The sequence below is a fragment of the Panthera onca genome, chromosome A3 (genome assembly GCF_046562875.1).
Source record: "Panthera onca isolate mPanOnc1 chromosome A3, mPanOnc1 haplotype 2, whole genome shotgun sequence".
Lineage (NCBI taxonomy): Eukaryota > Metazoa > Chordata > Mammalia > Carnivora > Felidae > Panthera > Panthera onca.
The window spans coordinates 80,020,323-80,039,295 of record NC_138341.1 but is presented as its reverse complement, the minus strand read 5'-3'; the positions used below and the strand labels follow the sequence as shown (position 1 = coordinate 80,039,295).

General features: G+C 40.8%; 1 protein-coding gene across 4 annotated transcripts in view; it reads left to right on the top strand.

The window, feature by feature from the left end:
* Window positions 1-18,973, top strand: part of AFF3 (ALF transcription elongation factor 3) — a 571,024-nt gene that overhangs the window by 531,126 nt on the left and 20,925 nt on the right. For all 4 annotated transcript variants that reach the window (XM_060645344.3, XM_060645354.3, XM_078444386.2 and 1 more), the window contains exons 15-18: window positions 1,022-1,146; window positions 4,381-4,582; window positions 7,274-7,395; window positions 16,693-16,756. In XM_060645344.3, the coding sequence (XP_060501327.1) occupies window positions 1,022-1,146; window positions 4,381-4,582; window positions 7,274-7,395; window positions 16,693-16,756 (513 nt within the window). The remainder of the gene's footprint in view (window positions 1-1,021; window positions 1,147-4,380; window positions 4,583-7,273; window positions 7,396-16,692; window positions 16,757-18,973) is intronic.

Below are 18,973 nucleotides of genomic sequence, written 5' to 3'. Positions count from 1 at the left end.
GGATCCTGTGACAGAGGCTGTGTGACAATCCCAGCTAGAAAGAGGTCAGAGTCTTTCTATCTTGGAAGCCAGTGCTTGTCTCCTGGAAAACACTGCTGAGAGCCCTAAATATATTGTTAACTGTGTTTCTACTTTCTCACCAGCAGTGGAGCTTTGTTGAGTGCATTTGCCATTGCACCCTAATACACGTATAAACACGATTGTGGAAACAAGAATTCAATCAAAATACTATTTTATAAAAGGGTACGTTAAGGATTGTAAGATGTCATGGATAGTAATTGTTCACTAGAATTAAGACACCAAGAGGTAACAACCTTTGCTTGAAATTCATAAAAGCCATTATGGCATTAAGCCCAGGACACGGTTGTCATACTTTATTCAGATACCAAGAAATGCCAAAATGAGAGACACTGAAGGTGCAGTGTCAATTCAGAACAGGTCTTTTTTGGGGCACCTGGGTGACTCAGTCGGTTAAGCATTCGCCTTCGGCTCGGGTCATGATCTCACAGTTCGTGGGTTCGAGCCCTGCGTCGGGCTCTGTGCTGACAGCTCAGAGCCTGGAGCCTGCTTCGGATTCTGTGTCTCCCTCTCTCTGCTCCTCCCCCACTCATGCTCTGTCTCTCTCTCAAAAATAAATAAACATTAAAAAAAATGTTTAAAAAATAAAAATAAAAAAAAGAACAGGTCTTTTTTGGAGAGCTGATTCAGATGTGTTGATGGTAGACCAATTTTCATCATTCACATTGTTCCCTCCCTAATGTTGACCATGGTGTCACGCTCTTCCTCTCAATAAACTGTCAACAGTAAAACTGACAGATTTCATCCTTGTTGGTGGAGGAGCTGACTGGGAACCTAGAACAGAGGCAAGAACATTGCAACCATACTGCTGCTTGGGATACTCTTCCAGAGAAGCCGAGTAAGCTGGCCTCCCGGGAGCCCTCACTGTGTGGAAGGTTGTGATGGGATCTATTATGATCCCTTGAAATCCAAAGCTGATTGGTTTTTGCTTATTCCCATGCAGTGTGACAACGAAGATGACTACAGGGAGGTCAAGAAGGCCCAGGGAGAGAAAGAGAGCTCTTCACGACTGACTGCCTCTGCCAATAATACTTTATCCGCGAACCACTGCAGCATGAACATCAACAGGTATGCATGTTCCACTGGAGTTACAGTGAGCCGGAAGGATCTCTGGGTCTGAAAGTCATGTATCATATTGGAGGAGAGTCCGATTGTTTAATGACTGCTCTGGTCTGGGTCTTCAGACTTGATTCTCCTGATTTAAACTAAGGCTAATAATTATGCCTGAATGTGTGCTCATGTCACAGCCCCAGGTATAGTGTCAGTACTTCTCTGTAACAAAAGACCGGTTACTAGTTAACACTCAGTTCTGTACTCTCAAAGACACACTTTCCCTCTGAAGACTCAGTAACTAAATTTTCAAACCATGATTTTAATAGCCACTAAACCTGTAAGAACAGTAAGCTTATTATACAGAGGGACAAAGAAATATAAACTTGGATGGAGTCTCTTGGATATAGACTAAAACTGTGGCATTAGGCAGGATCTGTGTCTCCAAGGTTAAACGGCACCCAGTCACTCCTCTAAAGGGGTTCCAGATGGACCCACTGTGCACCAAATACCCTCCATGACAAATGGCTTTCTAGCAAGGCAAGGTCCCTGATATTTATTAGAAGTGAGTAGCTTATCATCAGTCATAGAAGCTCTTTCCATTTAGAAATACCACAGCTCAGAAACCACTTTTCCTCTGCTAAGACACTCCTCACTCTCCCTGACTGTGTACATGGAATTTTTAAGGGGAGATTAATGTTTCAGCACAACACATAAAAATGTAAACTGAAAGGTTAGGAGAAGATGTAGAGCAGTACTAAAACTCGGAGAGGAAATTGGAGAGCGAGGGCACACGAGCACCGGCCCACTGCAGTGTCAGAGTCACCTTGGGAAGGAAGGCGAGGACTCTTGAAGGTCTGAGCAAGAGGGAGCGTGCAGACGCGAGCTGGCCTAGTCCACAGTGCTCTGTGCCTAGCGGGTGGTATCCCAAAATACTGAGAAAATGCAAATGGGGGACGTGTGGTTCCAAAATGTCTTAAATGTGCGATATGGTTCTATACATGCTTCTTTCTTAATGCACTGAAAATCTTTCTAGCAGATCTAGTAACTGCCATGATTTCTAAGTAGCGATGAATATAAACAATATTTCAAGTTGTCTGCAACAACTGGAACATGACACAAAAATGTCTGTGATTTCTCCTGATGACACAATCACAGGCATTGCTAATAATACTCCTGCTAAACCACTACTCTGGAAATGTTCAGTTTCAGTGAGAAGTTAATGAAAATGAAGACGTAACTTTTTTCCATCCAAGTTCACAAACCCCAGGAACTCTTGCTCTAGAGCCTTTGCCTGGCAGAGCCTGCTGGCTCTGATAGTTTTATTTATGATACATAATGACACTTGCATATAAAAGTGCTTTGAGTTCTTTCTAGGAAAGGTGGTCAGTGTACCTCTGGAGTAAGGTGGTCACCTATCCCAAAGAGGATATCCAAAGAAAGCTTTTTTGGTCAGCTTGAATATGTAAACTTATAATGATGAAGAAATAATCCTATGTCCGTGACAACACTTAATGTAGTAATTTAGTTTTCTATGAGCATTTAAAATCACATAATATGAAAAATAATAGAAATTTATAAACATGACTTTCTTCACTCACATGTCAAGACACAATTATATATAGACTGGTCACATCTATCTTCAGCATCAGTGTCTTTGTCATCATCAACTGAGCCACTTTTGACTTGCCCGAGGGAGTTTTCCAGAACACATCTTCTCACTTCTGCGTTGTTAGATGCATGGTATTTTTTGTGCCAGAAAGCTATCACCAGAAATTCTACCCCTACACAGATCTATTTGCATAACACTAAGAACCTCGTTACTTTAACATTAAGAACCTTGGCTTTATTATCTGTTCTAGAGGCCTGTGTTTGTAATTTCTACACTGTGACCACCAACTAAGGAAATTGCTTTTTGAAGTGACTTTAATGGCTTGTTTGCAGTGATAGCCAACACATGCAATTAAGAAGTAATGACTGCAGGAATAGTGACTAAGTCTTTGTTAAATGGATTTACCTTTTTTTTTTAAACTGCCTTTGTCAAGTGACTTCTGTGAGCATCCCAAATTAACAGTGTTTGAGTTTATTTCAGGTTATTGTATCTTTCCTCAGTTTTTTTTTTTTGTTGTTGTTGTTGTTGTTGTTGTTTTTTTTCAGGGCAAAGTAATGGAGAGAGCCCTATCAATATTACATACATTGCAAAGATTCAAACACAAGTGACTCCCTTTTCTGATGGTTAATTTGGGGGGGGAGTTATATTCAGACATAGACAATAGTTTCATTCTTTTTTTTTTTATTTTTTGTTTTAATTGAATTATAGTTGACATACAGTATTATGTTAGTTTTAGCTATATAACATAGTGATTCAACATTATGAAATGCTCATCATGATAAGTGTGGTCACCATCTGTCACCATACAAAGCTATTAACAGTGTTACTGACTTTTTATCCCCGCAACTCATTTATTTTATAACTGAAAGTCTGTACCTCCTAATCCCCTTCACCTATTTTACCCACACCTCCCTCCTGTCCAACAGCCACCAGTTTGTTCTCTGTATTTATGAGTCTGTTTCAGTTTTTTGTTTGTTCATTTGTTTTGTTTTTTTAGATTCTACATGTAAGTGAAATTATATGTATTTGTCTTCCTCTGGCTTAAACAATTAGTTCTGAAGATAAAATAAGGAGCTAGGAATCAGAGAATGTAATTTTTAATAACAGTTTTCTATTCTGTGTTTATTTGAATCAATGCCTGCTTATCCCAGAAGCCTAACAATTGAAAGTTGGCCTCATATGCTTTGCAGATTATTCTGTGATTCTGTTATTCTCCATATAATAATTAGTACAAGCTCAGGTGTTAGCAAAAGTCCTTTTAGAAGTAGACCGCTTGTACATCATTTGATTGCCTTTCCCATTACTTGCTGCTTAGGCTTGTCAGGAAAACAGTAAGTTGTTTGTTGTGTATTTTGAGATCCTTGGATGAAATACTCAGAAAATGAAAATCTTATTATTCTTAGTCATTTAGCACCAGAATCATTATTCATCCTGATAAGACAAGTAAAGAAACAATGAGTAAAATTTACTTATTGTCCGTTATGGTCCTAATGCCATAAAATTGTTTCCTGGTATAATAATTCCCAATAAACGCCTTCCTACCAGCAGGTTTTAAATGAGAGGTTTGGGTCATATATAAAACATTTACCTTTCCCTGTGCTGACTGTGTGACATTCCATTACTGTGATTTCCTTTTTCAGCTTGGCAATACCAATAAATAAAAATGAAAAAATGCTCCGGTCACCCATCTCGCCCCTGTCTGATGCATCTAAACACAAATACTCCAGCGAGGACTTAACTTCTTCCAGCAGATCAAATGGCAACGGTTTGTTCACTTCCGCCTCCTCCAACAAAAAGCATAAGGCTGAGAACCAGCTGCAGTCTCATGCCGGAGACCTCACAGTATGTTCATTCTCTTCCTCTCCCAATGAAAATAAAAATGAAATTGAGCACACCCCTATACTCATCTGTCTTTAGCCCAGCACAGTCTAAACACATGCTTGAGGTCCCTCAAGAATTCCTAAATTCTGCTCTGGGAAGGCCTGGTGAATGAGCACACTCCTTTACCCCTTCCCACAGAGAACTACAGAAGAAGAAACCAGAGGAGGCATTTGAAGCCTCTTTTGCTTAAGAAACCTCTTTGCAGAATTTCATTTCCCACTCTAAAAAGAAACGGCCCCATAGTAATACTACCCCAGGACAATATAAATTGGGAGTTTGAAACCAACCAACCTTATTATTTGGAAAGATTCCTTACCCCAGGACAGAGTGAAATCTGGGACTGAAACCCCAGGCCAAAACTGTGGGACTCCCACTCCACCCTTGGTAACTGGTAAAGTGGCTGCAGTATGGGACCCCTACCCCCACCCCTTTTCCAGTGACCTTCTTAAGGGTGATTCCAGCTGCCTACACTCCCCTGGGGAACGGTGGGGACTTGGGTCCAAGTCTGTCTAACTTCGTATCTTAGTCAAAATGGGATTCGGGGCCAGTTGCATCATCTCTCTGAGCCAGTTTCATTTGTGAAATGGTGGCAGAAAGATTTAAATGAGCCAGTACTATCTGAAGAACATATCTGTATGTGAAGAACACATACAGATATGTGAAGAACACATACAGATACCTATGCAACTAACACCAAATGTTAGTTCCTCTTTCCTGCTACTCCACTTAACAGCTGGTAGCCCTGGATCATGCATCCTCTGGGGCGCATTATTTAACTCCAAACTCTTCCCCGAATTCTCTCAGGTCACCATGCTATGAAAACCAGTGGGGCTTTGTGAGGCAGGGAGAGAGATGAGACATGAGAATAGGGCTGTTCAAAAAAAGATGGGGGAGGCAGTATTTAATGTTCTATCTCATGAATTAAAGAGGTAAAAAAGTTGGTAGTAGGTCTGGCAAGAGCCAAAATCTTGTAACATCAGGAAATTAACCCACTTACGCGCCCTTATTTGGGAGCAATTATCTTCAATTCTAGGCTCAAAGAATCTGAGAAGACCCTACTAGAAAAACCTGGAATAAAAATAAACCATTTCAAATTAAAACACAAACTTATCTGCACCTCTAGATCCTAACATAAAAGCAACCATGTCTAGAGAATTGTAAAATAATTACAGACTTTACGTAGTCACCCTTTTACCAAACAGACGTTTATTGAACAAGTACTTACTGTGTGCCAGGCACTGTGTCAAGCAACGGAGATCCAGTGGTGATCTAACAGATTCAGTCCGTGCCTGTGTGAAGTTCACAATCTAGCTGTGGAGATTATACACATCTATAATTACTGTCACGAGTGCCACAAGGGAAATGCAGAGTCCTAGGTCCTCTTACAACAAAGAGGCTTGCTCTACACATAAAATCAGTCCATATTTAAAGAAGCATTTGTACACACTCAACACATTTTCATTACTTCCATTCATCCATTCATGTTGTGGGTATCTGTAGTTTGTTCCAGAAGAATCCATTTGAATTTCATAACCAAAGACAGTTGCTTTATTATCCGTGGGTCTAGCACACAATAGGTGTTCTATAAATATTGGAATCCCTAGGGAATATGATTTTTTTAAATTTTTCCACAGATCTATAGTGTTCCTTTTAAAAATACATTTTAAATCATTTCTAGTTATTCCCTTTGGCTTTTCGTGCTCTTCACAGACAGCTAATGAGAATCAGTCCATTTTGTGACCTGAATGACTTCTCTTTTACAAGGGTATAGCTCAGCAGTTCTGAAACCTTGGTTCCTGGATTAGCATCACCTGGAACTTGCTAGAAATGAGATGTTCTCAGGCCCCACTCCACACATCTAAATTAGACTCAGGGTCAGAGGAGCAGCTGTCTGTGTGTTGATGGAACCCCCTGATGATTCTGATGCAGAGTCACCTTAGGGAACCACTGGTCTGGCCAACTGGGGAAAGAAGGGGCTTGAGTCCTAAGCCCTAGACCTCACCCATAGTAGTTATTTGAGCTTGAGCAAGTTACTTAACTTCAGCCAGCCACAGTTTCTGGATCTGTGAGAGTGGGCCACTAAGAACTTCCCTTTTGTAAGCTTCATGCCTAGCACAGAACCCAACACGGGGCTTGAACTCACAACCCTGAGATCAAGACCTGAGCTGAAATCAAGAGTCAGAAGTTCAACCAACTGAACCATCCAGGCTCCCCAAGAACTTCCCTTTTGATACTGTTATAAGAATGACATTTGAAGGATGCCTGGGTGGCTCAGTGAGTTAAGCATCTGACTTTGGCTCAGGTCATGATCTTACAGTTCCTGAATTCAGGCCCTGCGTCCGGCTCTGCAGTGACAGTTCAGAGCCTGGAGCCTGCTTCAGATTCTGTATCTCTGTCCTCCCCTCAAAATAAATAAATTTTGCCCCTCCCCTCCCCTCAAAAATAAATAAATGTTAAAAATTAAAAAAAAAAAAGAATGACATTTGACAACACACATGAAAGCCCTCAGCATGAGAACTGGAATGCATGTATTTCTTTTTCTGTATTTAAACAAAGGGATCATCAGTTCTAACAGAGAACACAAAACATTGGATTGTTCTTTCAGCCAGGTGGCCAGTTTCTGAAAAGACTGGTGTGTTGTTTTTTGTTTAGAAAGCCGCTCACAACAATTCCGAAAACGTTCTCCACAAGTCACGGCCACAAACAGAGCCATGGTCTCCAGGTTCCAACGGCCACAGGGACTGCAAGAGGCAGAAACTTATCTTCGATGATATGTGAGTGTGGACTCTGTCGATGTAGTGAGGGGCAAAATTAAAACAGAAACTCTGCGGGTAGAAGGGTTATATTCATGACTTGGTCAGGGGAATGTTGCCCTCTCAAAGAGAACCGGAGCTTACCTTTGAATGCACCCCTGAGTCCCGGGGAGATTTTTGAACAGCTAGAACAGCCAGAGCTCCTGGGGTTGCCTCCAAGATGTCAGGAAGCTAAGGCAAATGGCAGTCATGGGTCTTACATCTCTAAGCAACTTCATTTTGGGTTGTTGGCAGTTGTATGCTACCAGAAAGAGAAGCATTTTTGTTTTTGTAAATTAGAACGGGCAAAGAATAATAGTGGTTCACTCCTGGCTTGTTTCCTCTAAAATGCTACATTCTTTATAATAACATAAACAGTTCACACAGGAAAAAAATATCCTGTCATCCTTCCCCCAGCCCTAGTGCTGAAACCCAAATATTACTTCCACTCCCAGCATCAATTCATAAAAGGAGGAGAAACAAGAGAAGATGAATAAAAAGTAACATCCTGGAATGTTCTTCAGATGCTGAAAATGACAAAGGAGAAGTAATAAAGTGATACTGAAAACTATTTAGGCTCTTGGGGGGAAAAATATGTGTCAAGGACAAGCCTGGAAGACAGAAGATATGGTTTCAAGAGTTTGGCTTGAATCCTGTTTTCAACGTTAACTGTTCAACAAGCACCCAGTGCAGGTCTGTGTGAGGCACTCCATCAAATCCTAGGGGAGGGGACAGCATGCAGCACTGAGACATCCTGTCCTCTAACTGCTTACAGTCTGGCTGAGGAGACAAACTACAAACCCCTCACCCCACCTAAAACTGGAAAAGTTAGGGGTGCCAAATGTCTTCAAGTCCCAGCTTCTTTATTAGGAAAAACAACAGTCATGATACCTCTCTCCTGAAAGAAAGTTCTCCCAAGACCCAGTTAGATGAGATCACCCAAGGGGGACCATCCTTGCAGAAGTGATGACTATTGCATCCTCATCTTCCACCCATCCTCTCCTCCAGCCCTGGCTTCACCCAGAGTACAGACAAGTTCTACTTATTCAACCCTACAGACTTCTCTACGAAATGAGAATGTGCCGTTAGAGTCCTCAAATTATTCTTGGACTTCAGTGAGCTAATTAAGGGCACAGAATTGGGGAGTTAAAAGCCAAATCCACATTTTTTGTTTGTTCCACTTACTGAACACATTCCAAGATAATTGGATTTATGAAAGTTTAAGAGTAGCCCAGGAGGACAGGTGTTTTTCTCTCCTTCCCATGCCTGCTGCAGCAGCATTTGGCCCCAGGCACGCTCTCCTGGCCCTAACCACCTCCCCTTCTCCTTGTCTTCTCCACTGCCCTAATCGAAGAGGGTGGCCATTAATCTCCGAGGTAGGGGCATGTAGTGGGAGGACAGTCCCTTGGTCAACTGCATATATAATTAGTGTTTGGTAGTCTTACTTGTTCACGTAAACTCTAACCATTTGTAAAAATGGGAGATTAAAATTGTGTCTGATGACAACGTGGCAGTTTGCACTCAGAAGTCATAATCTAACAACATGATCAAACACAACGTGCGTTAGACACTAAGGTGCTTAAAACATCCAACATTTCCAACAGCTGATGTTAAGGGGCATGGTATTTAAACACACATACCATGGTATTATGTGTATTAATACAATCATAATAAACATACATATAGAAAATTTAAATATAAGGAATTATCCAATGTATGGACCAAAAAGCTAAGTCAAAAATAGCAACAACTAAATGGCCGTACTTCGATCTGCAGTTTCTTGGACTGTTTACAAGAGGAAATGTTTCTCAATCTGCCGGCACTATTGCTAATATAATTTTTTCACGATCTGTGTCAACAAAGAAGCTGTTATCATTCGTTCCTCCCATTAGCAATATGTATAATTTTTCTGGCTGACAGCTACAATAAAACTGTTTCTCTTTTATGGATATAGATATAATAGAATAAAAAGGCACTTGTACGTATCCGTCATACGGAGAGATAGATGTCATGTTCCAGTTGCCATGTGTCCCAGTTGATTTGAGATCCGTAACAGTAAAATAAACATGCAACTCAAACAGCCACTCAACCACTGAACTAAGAAAGTCTCCGGAAGACCCTTGAAGCTTGAAAAACAAAACTAGGCATTGTCTTTTCCTTGAAACAATACAGATCACTGTCCCTTAAGAAATCGCTGCGCTAGGAAGTCACCTAAACTTGTATAAAATGTCTCCCAGGTCCAGTTGGTATGTGCTGAGCACTAAGTGCCAGGTACATTGGCAGAAGCTAAGATATGCAATTCATGAATCCTCAGGTATTAATTCAGGGGAGAGGGAGGCACATGGGTGGCTTCCCTGGGAAGGTGCCTTGGGACCACAAAACTTCAGCCTCCTGCTCCTCTCTGTTCTTCACCAGCTTCCCCACCAGCAGGGTTGCTAACAGACGAGGACCTGGCTCCTGTCACTTTCCTTGACTTTTCCCCACTGAAGGTGTCAACGAGCAGTGAAACAACCAGAGAGGCTACCAGTAGAAAAAAAAGAAAGACCTGGAGAAATAGCCCAGGAGCAATTCAGAGTTGATGGAAATCCAGTTATAGTGATCCAAAAAGGAACAGATGCCATACTGTCATTTACTTTTTAAAGCTGCATCATGTAGCTTTTAGAAAAAAAAAAGTAAACTCATCCTTTCGTATTATAAATACTCGTTAATGGTTGAATAAACATGCAATGCAGACAACAGCTGAATTCAGTGGGCGCTTAATAACAAGTGTTGAATGAACACAGCTGAATTAGAATAACAGCGCTAGGAGAGTAATGCCTGCAGTTTTTTCACCATGAATATAAGGAGTCTACATGCAGGTAAATTGAAATTCATGGGTTCCTAAGCCCCTTTTCCTATGTTACTTACCAATTAACTAGGCACCAGTTTGTGTCTTCAGAATGCAGATGGAACTGAACAAAATAACACTTATTTTTTAAATGTGATCCAGGTCAGCTGGTTCTGCGTAATTTGCAGGCTCAGACTGGTGGCAATGTGATGGCACCTCCTCCCTGACATTTAGCCACACTCGACATCCACTACTTGACAGCCCCGGTTTTAAGGTGACACCGGTGTGATTGCCAAACTTTTGTTTAAAAAAAAAAATCTGTAAGAATTTATGTCAATGAGTGACAGCACTAGATTCAACTCAAAGCCCAGAAACTGATCTTATTAGTGTGAAGCCACGAGCTGTAAATTACTTTGTGTCATAATTAGTGACAGGGGAGTTCTTGGCCCTGGAAAATCGAGAGAGAACAACTGTGTCATGAAGGCCTCGGTACAGAAGTCCTGGGCAAAGCTAAGTGGTGAAACGCTTGGCTGGGAAATCAAGTCTCCTTTCCCACCAGCCATATTGCTGTGTTGGGAAGCCAGAGAATCCCTAGTGCCAGAATTGCCTGCTGCTCCCAGAAGGATGTACTGTCTCCTGCCCATATTTCACAAGGAAGAGTCAGTCACGATCATCACATTCAGCAAAACCACCAAACATTCCATCTGTCCCCGTGGCACCAGTAACTGGAGCCCAGCTACTTAACTCTCCCAACATTGAGAAGAGACTCCCTCAGCTTCGCGTGCTGAAGGCCATGGCGTGTGAAATGTGACTGGCAGGGAAGGGAAAAGGATTTGGCATTTGTGATGTAATTATGCTCAGCAATCTCCTAGCTAAAAGGATTTAATTTTATAGAGGATGGGAAGAGTCTAGTATGTAAAAGGTCAGATCTCTTGTGGCATGATTTAGTCAAAGGACATCAACTGAAATCCTTGAGTAGGTGATGGTACAACGAGGCGAGGCACTCCCATGGGGGGCTTGCTGTGGCCATTGCTCCTTTCCTGAGGGGCTCCCCTTCCCCACCTTTCCCGGTAAGCCAGTAGTACGCTTTCCTGTTCTTCTGTATGGAATTTTCTCCTTTATGAGATCCCTCTCAGCCAAGTTTTTATTTTTTTCTTAACTGAAACCAAGAGTGAAAGAGAAAGAAAAAGACTAGGCTTGGGATGGGGACGTAGAGGCGATAAGATCTTTCAGATCTCCCTGACTAAAATCTTCATTCTCTGATCATTTTAAGGGTTTTGTAAAATTATTTTATTTTAAATGTCAACCCAGAGAAGAACAACAATCAAGCTGATGAGTTTCCATTTCAATAGAAAGTTGCTTTTGATTGAATGACAAAAACCTGCCACACTTAGTCTGCATCTTGGAAAACTCACACTGTTTTCTGTGTGTTACCGAGAGAGAACACAGTCATGTGCAAGAGCCTATGGTGTGTACAAGACACGATGCATGATCACCTGTGCTTCTGAGAAGCCAGGTTCTAGAGACTCTGGGGTCCCAGCCAGCTTCAAGTTCATGGAAACAAAAACTGCATTTGAATCTTTGCTGCTTAAATTCAGTCTACCTGCTTCCTTCAAGAAGCACTCATAAAGCCAACACTGGCACACCAGAGACGCTGACCCTCAAGTGCCCTCATCAGTAGTGTTCACTTTAGTAGATTAAAAAGAATTACAGGCTCCCCTGCTCTCTAAAGTAGAGCATTCCTATGAAACCATTTGTAAGTCAGAATGGTGTAAAGCAAAGAGTATCCCCAGTTTTCTGAGAGTTCGCTTGGCATTACTTCACTTAAAGAAAGACCTACATTAGTACAGTTAAGGCTTTTTTCAGAAAAGTGAAAATCCTCTTCAGGTTAGTGAAAACCATTTCTAGTCTAGGTCTTTCGTAAAAGTGAACTTTCAGAAAGCAGGGGGATGCCTGTACTTAACTTCTTACATGTCCTTCTTTGTGAAGAAAGTACTTCAAAGCTGGGGACACAGTAACGCCCATGGGGCTTATCAGATGACAAGCTGACAGGATATCGGATGATGAATTCATTTGGTATGCAGTTGCCTATTTGTCTCATTTGGACTTCATCTTCCCTAAGGAAATTATCCAGATTTCTCCTGTGCCAAGGAACCTGTTTGTTCAAACACATTGAGCTCCCATCCCTGCCAGTTTTCACAAAACAGGAGGCTCTGCTGAGGGGGGTGGGGGGTGCATTTCACAGAGGTAGGAATTACAGAAAGAAGGCTGCCAGCCTCTCCATGGGAGACCATTCAACTCCATCTCAGCCACAGAACAGAACAAAAAGCAAGGTTGCTTTAATACTCCTCTGCCAGAAGAAATATCAGGGTAGCTCAAATCCTGTTGCTGCCTCAGAACTGAGGTTGCATGTTTATAGGGGCGATAGTGGGAGGGTGAGGAAAAGAAAAAAAAAACGTTCTATTTGGATCAAGTGTTCAGATTGTTTTTGTTGCAAAGAGCTCTTACAACAAAGATACACATGGCCAAGGCTTGGCTTTTAAAAAGATCACTTGCAAGCCCCATTTCTGAAGAGCCCAAGATACATAATTAGTTACACGTATGATGTTTAATTGAACTTTTATAGGTTGGTTCATGTGTCATCGTAAGATACCATCACTTTGAAAGAACAATATGAAGAATGCTGTTACTAAATGAAAAACGAAAACTCTAGGCTTTTCATGTAAAAAAAACAAAAACAAAAACAAAAAAACACCAAAGATTAGATCACAAATCTGTTGGAACACTGAGATAATTAGATTTTATTGTAGCACCTTGGCCAAGTTGTAGTCTGTAACTGCCACAATGGCGACAATTTTACTTTCCTGCTGACTGGGACATTGCTGTCAGAGTGATGCCTTCATCATAGCATGCATCCACCGCCCTGCTGGACAGTCTCCAGTGGTGTCCCATTAGCCCCACTGCCTTTATAATGTTCTAATCTAGGAACGTGGCACTAGAAATCACCTGAAAGAAGAAAATGAGCCAATCATCAGGCAATCTTCAGTGACTCAGTGTAGTGAGCCCTCCATTATATGCGAGGATGAGAATTGTGACTAATGTGTTTGTAAATGGCCTCTGGATGGTACATTTTTTTCAGCATCTCAGCTTAGTGTCAGCTGCGTGATACAGTCAGAAAATTAGATGTGTTACTTACCCGCGTACACTATTGTGAGAGTTTGTGACCCAGCCTCCATATCAGATTTAAAAATACATTCATATGCTTCAGATGAAAACAGTGTTGATTAAGGAACATATATTAGGAATCAGGAGGCACCACCATCCTTAAGGGCAACTTTGAAGGTTAGTAAAAACTAAGATGCCATAGCTTATTGCCAGGAGAATCCTTTCATGAAAGCAGAATGCATTTGAAATGATGATCTGTTGGTGACAAGGTCTACAAAACCGGGCAAGAAAAAATTGACCAAACTCGTATACTAGAGTGTGGAGCAGATAATGATGTGGAGAATTTCAAGTTGCCATGGAGACGTTCTCTGGCTCATTGGCTGCGATGCTGCACCCCATCAGAAGCCACCACTCTCCTCTAAGCTCAAAATGAATTCAATTCTATTCAAAGAGGATTCATGTACCTTCTACCATGTAGAAGCCTAAGACTATAGGGTGGGGAAGATCAAAGATGTCCCAGCACAGTCCCTGCTGAAAATGCACCAGCTGCAGAGCTGCCCACATGCAATAACTGTAGCCATACCCCTCCAAAGGTAATTAAATGCCTAGACATGTAGTGTAAGTAAGAAGTGGTATCTAGGAAAGACCCAGATGAGCATGGACCAGAGTTACCAAGAAGGTCTTATGGTACAAGAATTTGAGGAAGAGGTAACATTTGGCTCATAGAAGGCACTCAGTGAATGTGCACTCAGAGAGCAGAATATTCTAAGTGAGAGGAAAAGGATGAGTAGAGAAGCCCTAAGACAGAGATGGCATGTGAGCAACACAGCAAGGAGACCACCCCTCGCCATGGCTACAGTTGTGGGGTTACCAAGATCAGTGGGGGCCTGAACTGAGACTTGATCCCAGAGGATCTGGAGATTGACTTTAGGTCTGGAAGTAGTATGGTGATTTAACGAAAGCCATGTTTTACAAACACTGGTCAAAGGTTAAAGCTCAGGATAGATCAGAGGGGAGTGAAACAAGAGGCCAAGAGAGGTGATGAAGCCTAGGCCTGGGTAGTGGATGTGGTCACTGAGAAAAGGAAGGATGTTTAGGATGCACTCATAGCATCTGATAAGAGGGAAGAGAAATCGATAAAGACCCCAGAACTCCTCTCTTGAGTGGATAGGCTCTGGGAACTCATCTGAAGCTCAGGTGTCAGGTCTGGGTCTGAGCTAGAGGTAGGGTCTGCTCTTCTACACTGAGGCATTCCACAAAAGGACAAACAATAATGCAGAGGATTTTTAGGGCAGTGCAACGATTCTCTATGATACTATGATAATGGTGGATAAATGTCATTATACATTTGTTAAAACCCACAGGATATACGAAACCAAGAATGAACCCTAATGTAAACTATGCACTTTGGGTGATAATGACGGGTCAGTGTAGGTGCATTGATTGTAACAAATGTCCCACAACTCTGGTCAGACCTGTTAAGGTAGGTAAGGGAGGCTGATGGGAGAGGGGCAGGAGGTATATGACAACTCTCTAAATTCTCTATACTTTCCATTCAGTTTTGCTGTGAACCTAAAATTGCTCTGAAAAATAAAGTTCATTAAAAAAACAAAGATAGCAACAACAAAATAATGTAAATTACCAGAACTGGAATTCAAGACCGGTATTCAGTGTGCATTCAAAGGTCAGTGTGTGGACAAAGAAGGGAAAACCACCATGTAAAGGTGAAAACCCATTCAAATGGAAAAAGTGTGAACTTCTAGGAGATGGACTGGAGAAAGTAGAGCCAGTAGGAGAAGCATGGCCTTCCTATGAAGGAAACCTCAGGCCCCACCTGCCACAAAGACCCACCAAGATGAATAGAAGGTTTCAGGCCTGAGTGGCAAGAACGATAGAGGGCTGATGAGCCAAAGACAGGGAACTTAATTGTACACATTAAGGGAATTCTGCAGCTCTGTTCCTCATTTCTTTGTTGGAAATGTTAAATATTCCCAGCACATTATCACAAGAATGACAATATTTTACAGGGGAATAAAAGACCAAACGAAAGTCCTTTTTGGCCTCTGTGATTTGTACTTGAGACTAATTATTATAAAAAATAATAACAATTATTATTATTCATTATGATAATGGTTTGATTGATTAAAACCATTAAAATGAAGATAAAACTTTGGGATTGCAATGTCATTGTCACGGTATGCATGGTTTTTCTAAGCATTTTGACCTCTTTGGATAAAAGGATGCTTTAACCACCTAATAATGCGGTAAGGAAAAAGACCCATTAGAATCTCAAAGAAGAGGGTTCAGAATAAGCATATAACAATAGATGAGTCAGTCCATGATTAATATCACTACTTATGTCTTACTCTCATTCAGGGAGTCCTGGCTTATATTGGATATTCATGAGCAAGTCAAATTTATTGATTATATAAAGACCCATAATATAAAAAAGTTTATGCTGATGGCACCTAGAGTATGTAGATTTTTAAAAATCTATCAGACCAAGCATTTAAAGGTACTGTCTGATAAGTAGCTTCATGTAACTTGGGGTCATTACACACACTCAGATCAGTCTCTGTATTAATTACCTTCATCTCCCAGCAGAGTTAGTGCTGGCCAGGGTTATTGCTTTAATAATGCACATGTCTGCTGTTAATGTTTACCAGCTAGCTAATCAGAACTCTAGAGAATACATGCCACGTTTGCATTGTTACAAGGTAGACATCATTTTACAATTAACTTCATTACAACTGGAATATAATCATACAGTATTACCTCTTTTCGTGTTTCACTGTGAGGCCTTAAAATAATTAGATATAGATACATACAACTGTAGGTGCCATTTATGCATATAAATGACAACTTACCTTCATAAGAATACATAAATATACTCACCCAAACGTATCTGTGCAAGTATTATGAGGTGTATTTATGATCTTTAAATTAAAAAGGGATTGTTTTATACAAATATCATGTAAAATAAGATTTTTTACTTGTTTTCTTAACCATGCAATAAGAAATCTGATTCACAAATTAGACATTGGGGAACCATGTTAAAACCACTGTAAATGTAGACTGCACATATTGAATGTGTTTTGAATAGTTAATTTAAGAGAAAAATAATTGTGATATTTTACATACAGGAAGTAATTTGGGAATGCAAAAATGCTTGATTCCATATTAAACAGACTTTTAAAATTGTGATTCAAGTTTGAGCAAAAAGAGAAGAATGTTTTCCAAAGATCTCGCACTTACACAATAATGACATTTAATATTCTTTCCTGTAGGCCACGCAGTGCAGATTATTTTATGCAGGAAGCTAAACGGATGAAGCATAAAGCAGATGCAATGGTAAGACCCTTTTCTTTCCAGATATGTTCTTCCAAATTATGTTTGTACTGCAGCTTCATCACTGGGGCAATATAGCTGGGGTAATTATAAAATCTATTACAAGGATGGCTGGGTCTGTTAAATGGAGAAATGTTTATATAATCAAGTGCTCATAGCCCAATAAATTATGACTTCAACCAATAATGTCTGACTGGGAGAAAGTCCCGGATAAATGAATATTTCAATTTAGTTCTAAGGTTTGAATAGTAACTAGAGGCAATGGAGTCAGTGGGTGGTAGTATTTTTTTTCCTTTAAGAAAAAAAAAATCTTGGTTTGCATTTTTCTCTCTTGTTAGCCTGGCCAGCCCTTGGCTTGGTCCCAGGATCAAATCCCTTTTCAAGAGGACTCATGTTCTGCCTGTGTATCTGCCAAAATTAATACTTCCTCTGAAACTGTACAACACAGAAACCATTATACTGCACATAAGACCCTAAAGTCACCATGATTTGATGTCTTCCAAAAAATAACTTTTCTTACTTGGATAATCTCCTGTTTTGGAAAGTGTGAATCTTCCAGACAAGAAATAGAAAACCTCTGGGTTTTTCTGAAAGAGATCACATGGTTGGTCCATCTTAGGTCTCATCCAAAGAGACTCCTTCCTACCCAGTAATTCCAGTTCTGTTCCCCTCCAGCATTCCCAACAGATTAGGGTGCTGGAGATGAATAAGACATTTCAGATGACCTTCAAGGTATTATTCCAGTGCTGAAGGTGCTTACATCATAAATGTACCCCTCCCCAGTGTCGTTGATGTTGCCAAACATTTATTTGTCAGAAGATCACTGTCTAGGTACACTGATGTGCAAGGAAAATAGGCAGAGTTATCAGAAAGTAGACAAGAGAAGTGGGAGGTACAGTTCTTGTCCTCACAACCCCACGGTCTAGTGGAGAGTTCTGATCACCTGAAGAAGCTGATGCATGATCGCCCTTGGAGAAGAGCACAGAATCTTAAAGCGGAATGAAATTCTCTGCCTGAATCATGCAGTGTTTACCAGCAGTGTTCATTCCATGTCGTGTTATCCCACCTGACCTTTCCTTTCAACATTCTGCTCCAAGCCACACTGGTGCCATCCCAGCCTCTGAGCACACCTCACTCATGCCAGCCACTGGGCCTTTTCAGCAGCAGAGCCACACACACACACACACACACACACACACACACACACTCACTCACTCACTCACACATACTCACACCTCCACTTCCTCCACAAATCCAGCCAAATCATACTATTCCTTCCTATGGCCATTTTCAGGTCTCTTCCCTGAGCCTCCCCAGCCTTTCTGCAGCCCCATGACTTTCTCCCTTCCTATCATCTCTTTGCATTGTACTCTCTGCTTTGCATTTTGTTAGTTAATCACAGACTGCCTTGCACTTTGAACTATCTTGTGGGTGCATGTTTTCTCTCTCCAGATGTATTCTGTGTTCCTGAAAGAAGCTTTTGTGTATCAAGTACACACTGCACAGAATCGAGTGCTGTAGAAAACACTTGTTGAATGAAATGACTTCCTTAATTTGAAAGCATTGCCAAGAAATATTTCTCTATAGCCTATTAGGATTATAAGCTATTTGAAAACTTGATTTGCCAAAGAGGGAGTGTTGCTCTACATTGCTGTTTTCTAAGGTATCCGTTACTAATGAGAATTGGTTTCAGAGGCAAGACTTAGATTAGTAATTTGTGTAATTCTGTTCTGATTGATGAATAAATATGTGAAAGCTTGGAAGAGTATGCAATCCAAACTTAGAATGTGTAATTATCACTGAAAGTGATACATGTATATGGAATATACACAATACATGTATATGGAACCAGGAACTTGATGTGTAAGTTCAGATTTATGAGAACCTGATAATATGAAGCTGATTCCTGGTTATCCTCACCGATGTGGAGAGAAACTAAATAAATTTAGACAACTTGAGGTAATCATCCCAAATAATTTTTTATTTGGCATAGCATAGAGGGACAAGGAGTGAGGTTGCCAAGCAATTAGGGGTTAGAAAGAAGGAAACAGAAATTAGAACAACCATGCAGTTCTGAGCAATTCTGATTGGCAGCTGTTGTATGGATCTGGTACAATTCTGTATATAACCGTTCACCCACTTACCCTAAACCAGTAGCAATTTGCAAAAGTAACTAGAGAAGGAAGCATCCTATTTCTTTCTTCTCTCGGCTCCATTCAC